General features: G+C 43.9%; 1 protein-coding gene across 2 annotated transcripts in view; it reads left to right on the top strand.

Annotated features, from left to right (window-relative positions):
• Positions 1–20599, top strand: part of LOC117881400 (neuronal vesicle trafficking-associated protein 2-like) — a 62427-nt gene that overhangs the window by 38611 nt on the left and 3217 nt on the right. For both annotated transcript variants that reach the window (XM_034778617.1, XM_034778616.1), the window contains one exon: positions 20189–20299. In XM_034778617.1, coding sequence (XP_034634508.1) covers positions 20189–20299 — 111 coding nt within the window. The remainder of the gene's footprint in view (positions 1–20188; positions 20300–20599) is intronic.

The raw sequence follows: 20599 nt of genomic DNA, 5'->3' as shown, positions 1-20599 counted from the left end.
TCGGAAGGGCAGTGTCTCCAATGGTTCCCTTTGCCTTTCTACCTTTTCAACCTTCCAGTTAATATAGAAGCCTCTGATTCAGTTACTGTTTGTACCCCATCTCCTCTCTCCCTTATTACAAGCAAGTAATTTCACTGTGTGACCAGTGTGACTTCAGTAATCACTAAACTCTTTAAAAGCTGTGGAGCGCTGGCCTTCATAGCTGAGTGGTTTAGTGCATCAGTTGCGGGGATGGACTGTAGATACCATCTATTGCAAGACTTCCACATTTCTTTGCTTTTTATGGATCTTCCTCTTGAGAAAGCTAAATTCATTGGTCTCCGGACATTGAAGTAATAAAACCACACTCTTGTATCTAACAGAACAAGGTTGAGAGTGGATAGATGGGGAGAAATGAAGATATTTCAGATGTTGTTTTCTTGTGAGCAATTTATCTAGCTGGAAAATCAGTTGCACGTATTGATCATTGCTTCACTAAACAAGATTGGAAACTTCACCCTTTGCTATAAGGTAGCGAGATCCATTTTCAGAGTCACTGGCTGTGTAATCCTTTCCTTTTGAGAATGCAATTACAATGCATTTCTTATCACTCCAAATCAAAAAAGGTCCAGAGATTGCTTGGAGGAAGGTATTTCTAATATGCAGTGGGATTAATGATTCAACTCACTTTTCAGCAGGTTCCCAAAGTGCAATGGAACCCATTTAAATATGCCTGTTACCTGAATACACATACCAAAGCAATGAGTTTCCTCTGACCCAGAGTCAAAGAAGCGAAATGAAACCACAGAGTCTATTTCAGAGTCATGTTTATTCACTAAAAAGTAAATTGCAATAAAAGCTTTTCCCTCCAAAGGAGAGAGCCTGGGTGCCTCAAGCCAAACCCTGCAAGGCAGATGATGTGATAATCTCTTGCTAATCAAAAGCGTGCATCTATTTAATGCCTTTGGTTCAGAATTAAGACTGGCTTTATATTATGGATTGATGACGGGGCAGGGCCAAACATTCTGCTAGTATAAATGGGGGCAGCTCCATTGACATCAAAGGAGTTTCATCTACTTACACCAGCAGAACATTTGGCCCCTCCATGTCCAAGAGGTAGGTAGATTTTGCAGTGCAAGCACACTTATCTTGCAGGCACAGCATTTCTTAAGGAAAGAAAAAGTGCTTGGCTCATTCTCCTATTGGAGTGAATGGGGGAGTTTTGCCATTGACTTTAGTAGAGGCACATTTGGGTCCAGAATCTTTATTTATATATTTCTGTAGCTGAAATCTGCTGAGATTCCACCAAGAGTTTCTTACACTGCGTGGTGTAAAGAATTTGCTGTGTGAATTTTTGCCTGCCGGAAGCATGTCATCCAAATTATTGCACCTTGATTTGTATGTTGATTTTGTAACATGTTGCATGGTAACGTGGACAGATGGAGGATCAGCTACACATCCATCCACGCATTTTTAAAAGGGCACATCGCCATTGCATCTGGGATACCAAGCATGGTGCTCTATTGTTCTGCCCGGTGAAATTCTGCTCTGCTCTGCTCCCTCAGAGGTGTGGCTCTCCCACATTGCCCTCCCCCACAAGCATGTCATTCTTCCATCTCCCCTGCTGCCGGGTGCTGTTCTGCAACACTCCCAGAAAGACATTGGCCTGCCATGCTCTCCATGTGCATCTCCATAGGATGGGAATGAACGTGCTCCTCTTCTCCATACGTTGCTGTTCTCCCACGCTTGCCCACAGGGTGCTGGTCTCCCACTCTTCCATGTAAGGCACCGCTTTTCCACATTTCCCTGTAGGACTCTGCTCTGTGCTGTTATTCCATTCACTAACCTGCAGACAGATAATCACTTAAAAGAAAATGGTCTGGTATGTGTCCTTGTACCCATTCACTGTAGATCTGTATTTTTAAATAAAAAGATCCTTTAATTACTAAGTTGCCACAGGGCAGCAGTTGGATGGGGGGAAAAGCTTGTGTGTGGGAGCTCTGCAGTTTCCCCTACTTCTTTTTAATAATAATAATAATAATGATAATTAATAACAAAGTTACCATAGCAACTGCCACGTCACGTATCAGATATCTTTGAGATGCAGGATGCTGCTGAAAGATCATATTACAGTCCCTAATGCAAATGGTGCTTCGGGGAGGGAACATGCTCTAATAAACAGAGATTTTTCTCACTTTAGTGATAATTGTTAATGCAACTGGGTTATTCTTTCCGGGCTGCACACTACGCATGATGCTCTAATGTTCTTTATCTTCCAGGAAAGCCAGGGGCAAAATGAAGAGTTACAAGTGGAGGTGAATGGGTAACATGGAGACAGGGGAACAGCCGGAGTGAGTGTGATAGGAGTGAAATGCAAGCTGAAGTGAAAACTTGTTGTTACTCGGGGTACATTCAGCATAGGTAGTGGCGATGTGCTTTCCTGGTTGCTCAGACTGTGTAGAATGTCCTGGGTCTCATTAAGCTTCAGGATGTTTCTTTGTTAATCTGAGGTGAAAAACTTGAAATGTTAGAAGGTTTCGCTGCTTAGTTATCCATATTCTTTGGGAGTACTCATCTACTACCAGACTTAGCTGCCTGTCTTTGCAGATAAACCTCCTTCCCCAGCAGGCTCTGACTCCCTTCTACTCTATCTGACATGGTGTTGTCTTAGGGGAATTGGATGGTGGCCTGTTCACTCCCTCTGGCATATTCTTTGTGATGGGGAGGCCCCCAATGAATTTGAGTCTTCTTAAGAAGGTGACTGGGTGGCCTTTTCCCCGGGGCTCCAGCCTTAGGCTTTCTTCTAGGATGGCCAGGAGGAATTCTCTTCCACTCCAGTGTGATGGAATTACAGTGCCTCCTTATTGAGTTGGCTGATTCCATCGGTGTCTGATCCACTTTAAGCTAGTGCAAACTAGATCCCGTGCAGCCCTTGGATGAACTTACACTCACACTCAAGGCACATGTACAAGGAAATAAGAAATGTTGCTGATCTCCTTTTTGCCTGAGACCAGTCATCATTTTCCCCCTGATTGTGAGGGGGACAGAAGAAGACTGGCATATGTGTCTCAGTTAGGGCTGCCAATTTTGTAATCGCACAAAACCAAACATCCTAGCCCCGCCCCTTTCCCGAGGCCCCAGCCTCACTCACTACATTTCCCCCCCGTCCCCCGCAGTGGCTCACTCTTCCCCACCCTTACTCACTTTCTCTGGGCTGGGGAAGGGGATTGGGGTGCAGGAGGGGGTGAGGGCTCTAACTGGGGGTGTGGGCTTTGGGGTGGGGCCAGAAATGAGGGATTCAGGGTGTTGGAGGGGGCTTCGGGCTAGGGCAGGGGGTTGTGGTGCAGGGAGGGTCAGGGCTCTGGGCTGGGGTGCAGACTCTGGGGTGGGGCCGGGGATGAGGGGTTTGAGGTGCAGGAGAAGGCTCCAGGTTTTGGGGGGAGTTCAGGGTTGGGACTCGGGGCTGGGGCTTACTTGGGCAGCTCCTGGTCAGTGGTGCAGTGGGGCTATGGCAGGCTGCCTGCCTGCCCTTGCCCTGACACCGCGCTGTGCCCTGGAAGCAGCCAGCAGCAGGTCCGGCGCCTAGGCGGGGGGTGGGGAGGGCAGGAAGCACCGTGAGCTAGTCTTGGCCACAGACACTGCCCCTCCAGCTCCCATTGGCCAGGAGCTGGCCAATGGAAGTGTGGAGCCAGTGCTCAGTGCGGGGGGAGCCCCATAACCCTCCCCCGTCTAGGAGCCGGACGTGCTAGCATGGCGTAGTGCGGTGTAAGGACAGGTAGGAACTAGCCTGCCTTAGCCCTGCAGCACCGCCGACCGGACTTTTATTGGCCTGGTTGGCGGTGCTGACCACAGCCACCAGGGTCCCTTTTCGACTGCGTGTTCTGATCGAAAACCGGACACCTGGTCACCCTAGACCCAGTCATTCTCACACCATGCACAGAGACAGATTGGTTTAGCCAGTTGTGGCAGTGACAATTCTAAGCTTTGAAGATGAGTTGAATGGGTGTTTGTGACTCACTCACTAAAAAGTAAATAGCACCACTTTTCCTATGCTCAGATATGTTAGCCTTATATAGTGCTATTAGACGGGCCACTTTCCATTTGTCTGCATATCCATTTTTCCATATGAACACTTCCAGCTAAATCTCGCTTCCTGTTACAAAAAAGCCAAGCCAGGAACACCTCCATAAAGGTTCCGAGACTAAAATACACAAAATAAACACGTTTTGATTTGACTGGATTCTTAGAAATAATTGGGGGACGCCTTACAGACAAAAGAAATATAGGTCCTTGTATCAAAAGTAAAAACCCAAACAAACTCAAGAGTTTACCTCATTTTCATGCCCATATTCTGCACATAAATTCTCTTGTACCAAAGTAACACTTAAATACCTCAGATGTAGTTCCTGCTTTCAGTAAACATGAACAAATTAATCAGCTGAGCAAATTTAGCTGAAGAGTTTTTTGTTTGTTTGTTAGCAGAATGTTGTGGAGGAGAATGCAATTTCTGTTCAGACAACATGTCTGTAAATTGACAACCACTGAGATCAGTGGGACTACTCACATGAGTAAGTGCTATTTGCATGAGTAAGAATTTGCTGATTTGGTTCCCTGAATCTGCATTCTCTGCAGAAACAATGGCAATCTCAATTGACCCTTCACTACAGTGTCATAAATACAGTACAATTCCTGAATGGGTTTATGTTAAAGGCGAGGGTTTCTGAGACTGGATGGGAGCCCACACAGGGTACAAATTGTAGAACATAATAGCAGCTTCAGTTTAGTTTGAATAATTTCATTAGACGGGGTCTCTTCGTCTTTAACAACCAAATGTAATATTTCCTTCTGGTATCTTCCCCTGGTTATGGCCTCTATTTGTAGAGTAATTTTCTTGTCAGCAGTTAGGGTGGAATAAAATATGTTTGAGGCTGGCTTAGTTTTTTTCTGCTATTATAGCAAGTGAGAACTAACGTAATGAAAGGGGCAGAGATGTTTGTTGACCCGAAGCCAAGGCAAAGTTTGTTAACTCTCACAAAGTGCATTTCAAGTGCTGTATCCAAACCTCAGAATGCTCAAAATTGGACAAGAGAAACACTTCACCCTAGCTTTTCTGTACAATTTCATTCTACTTATCATAAAGCAGCACAGGCTGGAATAGAACTGAGCTCCCTCCTGTTAACACTTGCAGGCATATTAAACATGTTGGCCCAGATCCTCAGTAGGTGTAAATTGGTGAAGCTCCTTCAAAGACACCAGCTGAAATTTTCTAAAGTAACATTTGTATTTTAATACAGTAATACCTTACTCATTTAAAAGAAAAGAACTTTAAATTCTCCTATTGCCCAGGGGACGCATTTGTGGCCCAGCCAATTTGTAGTAAATGTAGGAATGTCTCTACACTATGTACTTTTGTGATGTGCCCACATAATAAGCATAGTTTTGTGAGAGAAATGGGTGTATTGGACCATGAATGCTGGTGCTCTATTAGTTTTATTTCCTGACCCATGATGACACATACGGATATGGAAATACATCTTAGTACCTCAGCCTTCTCAAAGGAAAAAACTATCAATTGATTTTTTTAAACCACCAGGGCGCCCCAAACAAAAACGCTTTAAAATATGCAAGAGTGGCCTTTGATTTCATTTCAAGTGAAAAGTCCACTGGCTTGGGGTGGGGAAAGTCATCTCATGCATTTAAATGTAACAGCTCGATTGTTCCAAGGATATTTAAATCGTTAAATCAAGGCCTCTGTTGCTATGGAGGATGTGCTAAATGTCAGAGTTGCATGCAAAATGGAAATGTAAAAAGTGACGGGAGCACAAACAACAGGAAAAGAAGCTTAGAAGAATATCACTTTGTGATTCAGCCCAGTGAAACAATACTGAGGCTGCAAACCCTGCTTAGGTAATTGCACTGTCCACACATGGCTTCATCAGGTAAGCTGTGTGAGGTTGCAATTTCTCAACTCGAAAAAACGGTGCACGAAGCAGCGGAGCAGTCAGATTAAACTGATCTGAGGCATTTAGACATAGCCCCAAATAAGGGGTAGTGCTAGGTGCATTGCTCCAGGGGACATAATCAAGCAAGGATTATGCCTCAGAGGGTTCACTTAAACTAGGGGAATTTTTAAAAACTGGTTATAGCCTTAATGTAAAGCTGCTTTTAGCTAGTTTAAGGATACCTGATCAGAGCACCTTAAACTGAGTCTAAAGAGTGGGGCATGCTCTGTCTTGTGCCAGAGCTTCACTCAGTGCGGGAGAGGAGGAGGCAGCATCAGGGAGCAGGTGCTAGTGCCCAGCTCTGAGATTTGCCATTGGTGGTGGAGTGGATCTCTGCTGCTCCCCCACCAGGCTCTCTACCACTTGTATTGTGCTCCTACTCCTGTAAGGGGGTGGGGGCAGAGGCACCAGGCTTGGGTATGGCTCATTTGTGTCAGTAGGGAGTTCCTCTCTGAGTAGGGCCTTCTCGGCTGGCAATTTGTGGACAGAATCCAGTCCCTTGGCATGTCTGAATTGCACAAAGGATTCAAATCTCAGGAGAGAATCTGGTTTATTGTCTCTAACCATTTTAAAAATCAGTTTAGCTGATCAGGTTTTAACAGCAGTTAGAAAACTTCCCCAGTATCGAAAGGTCCATAAAGCTCTGGCATCATCTCTCTCTGGGAACAAGACAGCTCTGCACTCTTCTAAGCCAGGCTGTCATTAAATGGATGCTCCCAGCAGTGTTGGCCAGCTACAGAACTGTGATTGTCCCTTGCCCTTTGTGCAGGGTGAGCCAGGTTGTTGTGGGGAGGCTCCTTGTGTTATCTTCCTACCCTGTGCACCTCCACACCCAGTCCCCGTGACTTTTAATCCAGTGAATGCTTCTGTATGGCTTTCCCACTTAGTTATTTAGTTTAGTTTTGTTGAGTATCACCAACAAATTTGCAGGTTATGGCCTGGTTTTCAGCATTGCAGAGCTCCCAAAAATTCCATTAGGCCAGTGGGAGTTGCAGGTTCTCAGCATCTTAGAAAATCTGGACACTGCCTACTAATATCAAATCATACACACATTGGGCTGAAAGGGACCTGGAAAGGTCATCTAGCCCAGCCCCTTGCACTGAGGCAAGATCTTGTAAACCTAGACCATCCCCGACAGGTGTTTGTCCAACCAGTTCTTAAAAGCCTGCCACAACAGGGATCCCACAGCCTCCTTGGGAAGTCTATTCCAGTGCTTAAATACCCTTATAGTCAGAAAGTTTTTCCTAATATCTAACCTAAATCCCCTTTCTGCAAATTAAGATGATTACTTCTTGTCCTACCTTCAGTGGACAAGGAGAATAACTGATCACCATCCTCTTTATAAGAGCCCTTAACATATTTGAAGACTGTTGTCAACATATTCTCCATTCCATTATCCAAGTGATTAATGAAAATATAGAATAGTGACAGACCCCTGCAGAACTCCACTAGATACATTCTTCCAATTTGACAGTGAACCATTGATAACATTTCTCTTTAAGTATGATCTTTCAACCAGTTTTACACCCGCCTTATACTAATTTCATCTAGACCACATTTCCTTAGTTTGCTTATGAAAATGTCATGTGGGACTATGTTAAAAGCCTTACTAAAATCAAGATATATCATATTTACTGCTTCCCCCCCATTCACTAGGCCAATATCCCTGTCAAAGAAGGAAATTAGGTTGGGTTGGCATGATTTGTTCTTGACAAATCCATGTTCCTTTTTACTTATGACCCTTTGTCCTCTAGGTGCACTGATTGTTTAATAGTATCAGGGGGTAGCCGTGTTAGTCTGTATCTACAAAAACAACAAAGAGTCTGGTGGCACCTTAAAGACTAACAGATTTATTTGGGCATAAGCTTTCGTGAGTAAAAACCTCACTTCTTCGGATGCATAGAGTGAAAGCATCCGAAGAAGTGAGGTTTTTACTCACGAAAGCTTATGCCCAAATAAATCTGTTAGTCTTTAAGGTGCCACCAGACTCTTTGTTGTGATTGTTTAATAGCTTGTTCCAGTATCTTTCCAGATATCGAAGTTAGACTGACTGGTCTATAATTCCCCAGATCCTCTATGTTCCCTTTTTAAAAGGTTCAATGTTTGTTCTTCTCCAGTCCTCTATGAAGTGGATCATGGTGTTTTATGGGGAGAACAAAATTCACATCCAATAGGGTTATCCCAAGGCCCAAACACCATTTAGGTGCTGCTTAGCTGTGCACGACAATCTATCTTAGGTACATATATGGTCCACTCACTGTAGTGTTTGAGCACCTCCAATACCCCTGTGGTGAGGAAGTACTATTATCCATTTTACAGATGGGAAGTGGAGGCACAGAGAGGCTAAGTAACTTACCCAAGATCACACAGACCATCTATGGCAGAGTCCTAGGCTAGTGCCCTGACCACTAGACCATTCTTCCTCCATATGTGATAGCCACCATTTTGGCTGACACACTGCGGATTGAACTAAGGACCACAAAAATTAAATGCCCAAGCTGCTACAGTCTGATCTAAAAAGGCAAGACTCCCTTGATGGGGCTGTAACAGACTAAGATCCTCTGTGGATTGGGAGCAGAGGGGGACCTGTTAAACATACTAACCAGTAGGTTATGTATTCATCAAACTCTTTCACTGATCAAATTAATGTTGTTCTCTTACTATTCCTCAAGTGCTAACTGGGAGGAGCTCCTTTCCGAGTGGGTTTGAAATTGAAAATGGTGATTCTGTTTTATAGACCTGATACTGCAGCCCTTATTCATGTTAGCAGATCTCTGATAGGTTTGGGTCCTCAGTGAATAAGGGTATATGAGTGGGAGTATGACCTCCATGTCTACAGTAATGAATGCTGCTGACAGCTTCACCATGCACAATCCAACACAATATAAACAGGGAAACCGGAGAGAAGATTAAATTCTTGAGAGCGTCCAGTGAGAGATTGAGTTCTGTCAATCAAAGGGTTGGGAGAGAGACATTTTGTTGGTGATGCATCACATTCTCTCTTGCCCTCCCACTGCATTTAAAAGTGCCTTTGGTGAGCTGAGGCTTCTACAGTCAAGTCCCACGTGCAATAAAGGGAATGAAATGTCATGGATGAGACATTGCACAACATGATGGGATGTTATAAGATGCTGATAATGAAAGGTCAGCAATGGAAGGAAGTGTCCTTGTACAATAGTCCATTAATTGAATAACCTACTCATATTAGTGATTTAGAAAGAAGTCACTTCCACTCTTGCTCAGCACCTTTTTCTAAAGGTCCATTTATAAAAACTGTGCGCCATGTGTTAACTGGGAATTTGGATTAGAAAATAAAGTCATTACAGTTGGCATTCCTGAGCAACTAGCATGTGAGACTGGAAAACGGAGTTAAATTTAAGAGGAGAACTTCACGGTTTGATCATTAAGAACCCTAAATCTGACCTTGGCTGCACTTGTGTAGCTTGCATTGAAATCATCCTGTCCTCTGCACGTCACCATGTAGCTTAGCAAATCAGCACTGGCACTTGACATATGGCGTCGGATATGTTACTGCGTGCTTCAGCCATATGGAAGGCCAAGATTGAAACCATCTAACAGTGACTGATAAACTTCTGCACATCAGTGGGATTTGCAGCATCTTGGTGCCATTGCTGGGTTGATACAAGGGCAGAAAGGACTCATTTTTGTCGGAAGGAAAAAAATCAGTTAATTTCTGCCTGATGTATCTGCAGTAAGCTATTTCTTTTGGGTAACAGAGGAGGAACTTTCTAAGGCACTCAATGCAAAATCTTGTAATTAAAGTGGAAATTAATTAGCGTTCAACATTTCAAGCCTCTCCATAGAGAATGGAATTTTAGAACTTCCATAAGAAACAGGGGCTTGTAAACTGAGCAACATATTTTCCGTTCAGGGCCTTTGACTTAGCACAGAAATATGTCATACAGACCGCAGCTGGCACCATGCACATCTAAAGAGATCTGAGGCTATTAGTGCCTAAACAGGCACTAGAAATTATGTTACATGATGGAGACTAGCTAATGTAATTGAGCCAGCTAGTTATTGTGTACATAATTTAATTATTTGACAAATTGCTTGGAATCATGGCATTCTTGTTCCAAAACCCGTGCTGTGCTCACAGTATTACAAGGCACAGGGCATGGGCAGTTATTGGTGGGAACACATATCTCAGTAGATGGGTGCTTCTTTCTTAAATTACAAAATAAAGAGAGGTATGGCAGCATTAGAGATTGTGGAAACCAGAGTGGTGGAGCCAGGAAAGGAGTCAGAGAGGACTTGACTGAGATGGAAAATTGGTACAGAGATGGTTGATGTTGCTTCAAGTAGATATACTTGCTATTTTAGGGGATAATGTCATGGACATAGTCTCCTCCCCTTTCATTGGCCCCACCCCATAGGATCTCTGGAGCAATTGCTGAGGGGCTTCCACAGGATCTCAAGGGATGTGGAAGAATGATGGAATAAGCATGGCACATTTTCCCATCCTCTTGCATAGCCCTGTGTTCTCTCTGCTCACAGAAGCCAAAGAGAAGGTAAAGATAATCAAATCTTACGTTTCATGACATAAGCTGACTGCCATAGGGGTCAAGAAGGCTATTTTCCTCCTTGCACTGAAAATTGGTTAGATTCATTTTGGGGGATTTTTCCCTTATTTGAACGAGCTGGAACCAGATCAGCTGGACCAGGGGTCTGATTCTGTATACCGAACTGTATATTCCTAAACAGCACCCAAGCAAATAGGAAGAATCAATTGTGCCCCTTCTTATTTATCTTTTTAGTCTGATCCTTTCTTCCTTTCCTTCTCAGAGGCTTCATATAAAGCAAGAGTAAAATGCAGCTTTTTAAAAATCCTGATAAATGCAGCCAGATCAGTTTTCGCTTACAGAGCCGCTCAGATCATGTGACCAAGAGCATAATGCTGGCCCTGGGGTAGGTGGTTTCTACGTGATTGGACTAGATGTTGTATTAAAATCTAATTATCGGCTTGGAGAAGTTATGGGATGAAGGGAAAAAATTACACTCCTAAATTTTTCAGCGTTGACTGTAAATCCTTGTAATGAAATCATCCTGAGTTTATAGCGAGATGTCTTCATAGCCAAAAACTTCCTACTGACTAGAAGAAGCTCTGGGGATTGGTAACAATTGATTAACAATTTTTTGTGTGTGTTTGTGCAGTCAACGAGGTTGTCAATTGACTTCATAGGTTTCCAAATGGAATGGCATTAATTTGTCCAAAACTCTCATATGGGAAGAGACTTGTTTTTTATTGGCATTATGCCCCTTCTGTTAAAATTATCTTGGCAGAAATCCTGCAGATCTAAGTGCTGAAAGTTCCCCTATATAGATTCTTTGTTCTTGCATAAAGGGAGATTCTCAAAAAAAATTAGCTTTTCACTGCTGGGATTTCATGTGAAATGTCACATTAATTGCCCAGTGCTGAGGAATGTCATATACTCAGTGTCTTGAAGAGTTGAAAGCTCTGCTTCTGTGGTGGCCTCATTCCCTGGAAAAGTGGATGTGACGAGAGAGATTCAGAGCAGGGTACAGACTAGTAATACTAGGAACTATTCTGTAAGGATCACAAGAGGCGTGTGGCCTCCAAAACCCACTGTTCCCAAATCATTCCCACCATGGCTACCAGTACCAGGAAAAAACACACAGAATTTTCCTTCCCACTTATCCCCCTCCCAGCGACTCTTCCATGGAGGAATGTTGATCTTTCCCCAGGAACTTGAATTCTGGTCTGCTGCATAGCAACACGAAGCTCTATGCACTATGCTGGTGTTAACTCATTTATCTGTGATGCTTCAAAGGCTGATTAATTCTATAGGTGGCAATTTCTGTTAATGGCCATTGTTCCTTCCTAATCTGACTAATCTCTGGGCTTTCGTAAACACAAGATTCTGAACATCTGGAAGGGTGTAGGGAATAGGATATCTGTTTGCAAGGTTTAGAAAAAAGTTCTCTTGGTAGGTATATCAAATGGCAGAACAGGTGTTAATAAAGGCCATACCTTCCTCACACGAGTGGAGATGAATGAATATGTTTTTCTGCACACTTTTGTTCAGATTTAACAGTGAATTTGCTTCAACCACATTTAAGCTATGTGATCATGTTTTACTAGAGGAGCATAGGATTTGCCATACAGATCAAACCAGTGTCCATTTAAACCAGAATACTCTTTTGGTGGCCAGTGCCAGATGCTCTTGGGGAAGGTGGAAGAAGCTCCATAATGGACAATGATATAACAACCTGAATACGGTTAATTACTGGTTTATGCCCTAAAACATGTTATTTTACCCATTATATTTTCTTGATCCTAGTCTATGCCATTGTGGATAGTATCCATATCAATGTCTAATCTTTTTTGAAATCTTATTAAGCGTACACCAGTGATATCTTGTGGTGTGAGTTCTATAAGTATTTACATGTTGGGTAAAAAGAATTTCCTTTAGTTGTTCAAAAATTGTAACCTTTCCATGTCACTGGACCATTAGATATTTTGTATCTCTACTCATGCTGATTAAAAAAATTATTAAAGAAAGTGCATTTGAAACATGACTATAAGAGCTGCATGCAGTGGTGTTGTAGCTGTGTTGGTCCCAGAATATTAGAGAGACAAGGTGGGGGAGGTAATACCTTTTATTGGATCAACTTCTGTTGGTGAGAGAGACAAGCTTTCAAGCTTACATAGAGTTCTTCTTCAGGTTACAAGAGGAGCTCTGTGTAAGCTCGAAAGCTTGTCTCTCATCGACAGAAGTTGGTCCAATAACAGATATTACCTTCCCCACCTTGTCTTTATAAGAGTTACAGTCATCCATTCGGGAATACAATCATTGTTACATGACGTGTGTGAAAAATCTGTAACTCCAACACAGCTTGGATGTGAAATGGTAGTAGTGAACAGTCTGTGTCCAGGGCCGGCTCCAGGCACCAGCCCAGCAAGCAGGTGCTTGGGGCGGCCAAGGGGAAGGGGCGGCACATCAGCAATTTGGAGGCGGGTCTGTCTTGGAGGGAAGCACCTGCTACCGAATTACCGCTGAAGAAGAAAGCGGCATGGTGGAGCTGCTGCCGGAGTGCTGCTGATCGCAATTGCGATCGCGGCTTTTTTTTTTTTTCCACCGCTTGGGGCGGCAAAAACCCTGGAGCCGGTCCTGTCTGTGTCCAATCCATAGAGTAAAAACAACATTCAACAAATATTTGCTGGCTCAATTCAAACAGCGCATGCATTTGAGGGAAATCCATACAGAGAGAAAACTAAATTGTCTGAACAAATTCTTCGTTGTGAATATCTGCACAGCTCTACATGCTAGTAATCCTACCAGGTTCCATGAAGTTACTCACTGGAGTAAGGCGAGCAGGATTTGGCCCGTATTTGGCCCATATTTCCAGTGAGCTCAAATTTCCTAAGTCTCTAAGACCCTGATCATGCAATGAACTCCATGCAGGTGAACAGCTGTGCCCAACTGGAGCCCCATTGCCTTCAGTGGGGTGCTGCACCAGCCCAGGGGCCAATCCGCAAGAGACCATTGCAGAATCAGGGCCTATATAAGATGCCAGGATGACTCGCAAACCCCCGTGCCCATTCAAAAACAGAAGATAAGTATCCTGATTTTCAGAGATGCTGAGCACACACAGCTCCCCTTGATCTCAGTTGGGGCTACAGGAGCTTAGCACCTCTGAAAATCAGGCCAAAAGATGGAAGAAGCCACTGAGGAAAAGGCAAGGAATAAAAATGTAAGAAATCTTGAAATGTAACTGGTTATTAACAGAATGCCCTGCTGTTTAAATCCAGCAGTATTCTGGGTTTTGCTTTTAAATAAGGCTTTTCACTGTGACTAAAGAGAGACAAAGGGAATTTTTGGTGACTCAGGGTACCTCTCACACTGCTTTGCTAGTGACAAGTAGCCTCTTCAGGCTTTGTTCTCACACAGCCATTAGCAGGTGAAGGCATACCCAAAATTACACAAATACTCTTCCAAGCCACTCATGAACTGAATAGCGGGAGACCCCCGGAAATTCCCCCAGGCTTGCATCCCAAAAATGTACATCTTGCACTGCTCAAGACCTTCTTGATCAATGCAAGCTCATTAATTAGTTCGCCACTCCATCAAAGAGTAGCAGACATGCGCCAGCCTCTGCAACCTGAGCAGACCCCGCAAGCACTTTAGACAAACTCACTGGTTGAGATTAAACATCAAAATAAGTTTATTAACTAGCGAAAGATAGATTTTAAGTGATTATAAGTGGGATGCATAAAGGTTAGAATTGGTTACATAAGAAATAAAAAGTAAACACGCATTCTAAATCCTAAACGTTATCAGGTTAAACAAGATTTGAATCAAACAGGTTTTCTCACCCTACTGGACATTGCAGGCAGTTTTCAGTTCACAGTTCATACTAATTAGAAAGCCTTCTAGTTAGGATCATCAGTCTCCCCACCCCTGCAATTCGAGACTTTTCTTTGTCTTCCAAATGGTCTTGCTTTCAGGTGTCGAGATGGGGGAGGAGAGAGAGGCCCCATTGTGATGTCACTGTCCCTCATTTATACTTTTCTCCAGGTGCTGGAAAAATCCATGCTGAGTCATGGGGTTAAGCAGCCCCCATGGTATACGTGAGTTGCTGACCATCCTTCATTATTAATTGTAAATTTTTGCTTGCACCTTTGGACTACGTGAGGTTTGGCACATAAGGCTTCTGTGTTTATAGTTTTTTTGTCCTCTCTGAGGGGGTAGTCTGTGGGTGTTTCCCAGCCTCGCAACATTTCAGTAACAAACATGTAGCAAAATCTCATAACTGCATGGACACTGATGATGCATTTCAACAGGACAGTAGTGATCACTAGATTATGACTTTTCCAATGAGACCTCCCCAGGCATACTTTGCACAAGATGTATCATAATTTGGTAAAAGCAGTGACCATAACAGTGTAGACTGTTTCACTGCTGGTCAAAAACTTCTCCCATTAGCCCAATCCTGCTGCCACACATGACAGATTCATGCCTGCAGTGCTTGTAGGTTTTGTCAGCTCAGTACATTTTATTTCCCCTAAGTGAGTGTTTATATTGCTTTGAGACTGCTGAGGTTCATGGTATTCATTTTTTTTAAAATGTGGAGGTTTATTAGTTATTGCAGCCATGTGATTCTTTGGTATTTGAATGTTAATGAAACTTTGTATTTTCTGGAATAACTAGGGAGCTGGATCTTAGCTCAGGCTTGGCAATATATTTGTGGGCGGATTTTTTCTTCTCTTTTTCCCCTAGGTTTTAAAACCTTATGTGACATTTCATCCCAGATCAATTTTACATTATGTATCATCATGTATAATATTGTGTCACACTGTAATTTTGCAAGTGCATGAGACTGCAGCAGAGAGGAAAGTGGGCTCATTTATGCAAGGGAGGGAGAGAAAGGCTGGTACAACTGCCTGGTTCTAGGAGATTATAAATTGGGTGTTAGCATTTTGCTGCTACAATAGAACGTATCTAAGGAGAGCCTATTGTCATGAGAGGCTCAATTGACAGAGAGGAAAGGGACTGATAATGTCAGATTATTAATGATTTCTCATATAGCATATACATTAACAGGGCCCCAAAGAGCTCAGATACTGAGATTGGTCTTTCACTCTTAAGAAAAACAAGTAATTTGACCACCTTAGCTGGCTCAAAAGGTTAGAGAGGGACTTTGCCTCTGCCATCCTCCTGGCCAGTTTCCAATATTAGTCTCTAGACTTGGGAGATGATGATCTCACAGTTTTGGGACTATCCCCCCACTCCCATTCTCTTCTGAACTGGCAAATTAGCTCAGATACTAGGACTGGGCTTGAGAGACTGGGATACAAATTAGCTCAGATACTAGGACTGGGCTGGTTGGTCTGCCCTGTAAAAGGAGGGTATTGTGCTGTAGACATGGGAGGCAGAGACTGAATGGGCTTTGATGTAGTGAAAGTCCAATGAATGATACTATATCCCTGGTGGGGAAGGTTGTGGGAACTGAAAAATAGGTCAGAGGATGAGTAATCTCTTGCTATGTAGAAACAGCAGGTTGGTTTTTTGACAAGTATGGTTTTCTTAGGTGTATTGATGCACATATTCAGTGTAACTTTGTGTCCTTCTTTGCTCTTATACTTACCCTGATCCCCCATCAGTCCCCTCCAATCAACCCAGAGTAACAGGCTTGGCAAGATTCCTGTGCTATACACTGCAAATAGTGCAGAGCAACAACGCCATATAGTTCAACACTTCATTCTCAGGACTTCTAACCAGCCTCCAGGGCTGCCCTCCAAACACTCCTATTAGCGTAGCAACCTAGAAGTCTTGCCGTAGTGCCATTTCGCCAACTTCCAAGGGAGCTCAGTCACCATCGTTATCAGACTACCCACCCTCAACGCACTGGCAGTTGTGATCATCAGAAGTGCAGGAGCTGTTTTAATGCCGTGGCTTGCCAGAGCTGGGATTTGGTGATTTTTCAGGAAGTGCTGTAAGAGTGATGTTTTCCCAAGCCTCTTGCTGGAGTGGTGGGTGAGGGGAAAGTGGTGGGTTGCAGATCTTTAGTGGATGAGAGTTTTTCTCAGGATACACATCTCTTGAGTATTTATTTGGATGTGTTTTTATTTCAAAGGTACCGGTAGTACTTTTACATTGCACCTGCAGAATCTGACAGGCAATTGAAAAAGCCAGTTAAACAGATTAGATAGTAAACTTTGGGGCAAAGACCATGCCTGCCTCTGTGTTTGCACAGCACCTAGCACCATGGGGCCCTTATCCTGATTGGCTACTATGATGTCAACCTTTTCTAATCTGCGTCTTCCTTTTCCACCCACTTCCTTCTGGCTGGGATGTAGCCCAGACCCCTCCTGTTTAGCAATATGAAAAGGGCAGAGTGGCTGTTTCCTCCAGGCTGAGAATATCTGGGCTACCAGAATATAAATATCAAATAAATTCCCATTGAAATTCATCTGCAAATCCAATTCATCATATAGTAAAAAGAGCCAACATCTTCATAGCTGTGGGTAGTATTTTTCATGCGAATGTGCTGCGTTTCTACCAACCACCCCCGGTGCAGTACTGAATTCCCTACAAGTGATATTTGATTAGAGCTGGCAATAAGTATCTGAATCTTGCCCCCGCAGACACCTTGTGCTTACGTGACCCTCTTTTCAGCACATCAGGCCTCAAGGGGAAGCTTAGTTTGAAAAGTTCATTCTGGAGGGGGCTATGGCTTAACTAGATTAGGATGCCAGAGAAGGCTGCAGAATTCACTGCAATCCTTGTGTTTGAGCCACCAAACAGTCACTCTAGCCTCTATCTTGCCTGGCCTCATTATCTCTCTACATTTCATTCTAAAACTCTCTAATTTAACAAAGGGATAATTAATCACTGCAGATGAGAGTATTCTTTCCCGCCCCTCTCTCCCTTTTGATTTGGAGTGGACCGAGTTAGATTCCGCAGGGGACATGTGACATTAGCTGTACTCTTTCCATTCAACATTCTTACAATCCATTGAAAATGTAGCTTTGTATGTCTTGGCCATCGTAGGTGGCATTGCCAGGTTTACTGTAGCAGCATTTAGTATAAGTAATGGACCAGACACTGTGTGCTTGGGAATATACCTCACCATGTGGCACATCTTTCTGGAGTATTTACTAGGCCAGAAGATCTGTTCCTGATTTGCAAGCAATTCCAACAGCCTGGCTGAGCCCAGGTATGGATTCCTATCATACTGACCCTTAGAACTGCTAGAGAATTAAAGCAGAATACAGTGCGATCCAATAGTCAGCTTTTTTTTTTAAACTGAACTGGATGGTGCTACTATAGATTCTGAATTGCACACGCCTGTGCTCTATTGCATAGACTAGCTACCTTTCCTGACAATTCTGTCTATTTTGCCATAGCAAATAGTGCTGTATTTTCTCTTTTCTTAACCTCACCAGGCTACTGTGAATAGGTTAAGGGAGCAGCTTCTAGGAGTAGATACTATGGGTGAGCACAATTAGTGGGGGCCCTATAATCCAAATAATAATAAAGTAAACAACTTGCATCATTGAAAGAGAGAGATCTGAATATGTCTCTGCGTCTCCCTTTGCCATAGTAGTAAGCAGGAGGGCAGAACAAAGCTAATTATTGCCTTAACCCTTTGTTTCAGCAATTTCCTTACCCTAGGGTCCCACATTTGCTTCACAGAACACAGAATCTGTTCCTGCAGCAAGAGCCTTACAATCCCTCACCAGTGCAGGCAGTCACTCTGCAACCTTGGACAAGCATTAGGCCCCATTTGAGAAGCTGCTCCTGCCCTTTCCAGCCAGCCAAGCAGGTCGGGGAAGTGGCCATAAATGTTCTGCCTCCCAGGGGTTTTAAGCTGTAACTTCATTGCACTCCTCATCCCTGTCATCCCACAGAGCAAGAATGGGACCTCTGCTCTCCATAGTAGTGCAGTGGGCAGGGCCAGCTCCAGGGTTTTTGCCGCCCCAAGCGACAGGAAAAAAAAAAAAAAGTCGCGATCGGCAGCACTTCGGCGGCAGCTCCACTGTGCCACTTTCTTCTTCGGCGGCAATTCGGCGGCAGGTCCTTCCCTCCGAGGGACCCGCTGCCAAATTGCCGCCGAAGAGCCCGACGTGCCGTCCCTTCCCTTTGGCCGACCCAAGCACCTGCTTGCTGAGCTGGTGCCTGGAGCCGGCCCTGGCAGTGGCCTATATCTGAGCCCCAGGGATGATTATTTTTTAATGCCAATCCAGTCAGCATGATGCAACAGTCTTGACAGAACTGGGTAGTCATAGTATTGGCAGCACAAAGGCAAATTGCAGCGCTGAAGCCTTGTTTTGCTTTCTGCTGCCCACCTGCTGAACACCTGCTAGGATAAGCAAAACCTTTGGGGGATTAGTGCTATTGCTGATCTGGATGTTCACAGTGAAACCTGAAACCACGAGACTTTCCCCTGATTTTGGGTTTCATTGCAAACTTGAAACTCACAGCAGATTCGTCAGAAGATCGGGGAGCATTTCAGGGCCCAATCCAGGTCACAGTGGGAGATTTGCCTGATTTAAGACAGCAGGATCAGGTCCTCTGAATGAAGTGGGTAACTCCATTTCAAGAGAACCTGGGTGGTTTGGAGAAAATGGAATTGCACCAGGCAAGCAGAATGGCTCAGGTGGGGCAGCACACTCAGGCATGGGGGAACGGAACACGGAGTTGGGTCCAAAGAGGAGCATTGTGTGTGCTATCGTCAGTGACCTAGCCAGGAGCCAGCAGCCACACAAAGGGAAGAGAAGCATTGGCCTGATCACCACAAGATCTTCAATCTGCCTGAGCACACTCCCGGTGATCATCACTATACAGGACGTGTTAGCTGGTCCTTTGCCTGGCTCTTAAACAGGGCTGGCTTCAGCATTTCTGCTGCCCCAAGCAACAAAAAAATAAAAATAAAAAAAAAGCCGCGATCGGCGGTGGCAGTTCAGTAGCAGATCCTTCGCTCCTAGAGGGAGTGAGGGACCTGCTGCCCCCGAATTGCCGCAGGTGCTGCCCCTCTCCCTTGGCCGCCCCAAGCACCTGCTTGTTAAGCTGGTGCCTGGAGCCGGCCCTGCTCTTAAAACAAAGGGCCGGGTCACCATTCTGCAGCTATGAACGGTAGGGGAAGACACCCCTTTCCCTCCCACCAGGAAATCTAGGCAGAATTTAACCATGTAACATCAGGCTGAATGTAACTTAGAAGGCATAGAAGTAAAGTGTGTCACAGAGACTTTATTCTTGTTACCCACTCACCTGCCCTTGGTAAATGGAAAAAATAGGATCTTACCAGGGCCAGGAGGCAACCTTGGCTACAGCTGGTTAGACAATGAATATTCCCCCAGTTTGTGACCTCTGATTGACACCAGCGGGCCCGTATGCAGATACTTTCTATTGATGCCAAGATCAGAGTGTGAGAACACAAAGCCTTTTAGAGCACTAAATCTCCTAGCGAATATCTAGAAATGTGTAAGGGATTAAATGTCGAAAATACAACATCAAAGGTCTTGGGTCGAGGGGGGAAGCATGACAAAATTCAGGGATATTGGATGTAGCTCTCATTCAATTACTACGCTTAGTTAAATACAGCACAGGGGAGTGAAGACTGCAGGCCATTTGAATGGTTGTTAATATATGTCATTTAATTGTGAGATTGCTCATATGCCATTTTAACATATGTAGAGTAATATTATCCCTCTTTTGTAGGTCACTATTCTCATAAGTCTGGCTCTTGCGTTCCTTGCCTGCATAGTCTTTCTTGTGGTATACAAAGCCTTTACTTATGATCACAGTTGCCCAGATGGATTTGTTTATAAGGTAAGAGATTCCAGCCAGATAGATTCTATCATCTCTGACAATTCAATTGACTTCATGGTCAGAGTCTAACAGAGCATTTACAAGAATATGTTGAAAAGTGGTCAATGTTTTGGAAAATGTGAACTTCCATCTGCTTCCATCATTTTATATTATAATCGTCAGGATTAGATCTCTGTGAATGCCACAAACAAATGTTCCTAAATAATCCCTCATGTTTTGGAATGAATGCACTGCAGCTGAATTTTGGGTTTGCTTCCCACAAACATTCAAGTGATTAAGTTTTTCTGGCATAAATGTTCA

Source organism: Trachemys scripta, chromosome 8 (assembly GCF_013100865.1).
Source record: "Trachemys scripta elegans isolate TJP31775 chromosome 8, CAS_Tse_1.0, whole genome shotgun sequence".
Taxonomy (NCBI): Eukaryota; Metazoa; Chordata; order Testudines; family Emydidae; genus Trachemys; species Trachemys scripta.
Note: the sequence above shows the minus strand (reverse complement) of the source record. Positions and strands in the feature narration are given on the sequence as shown.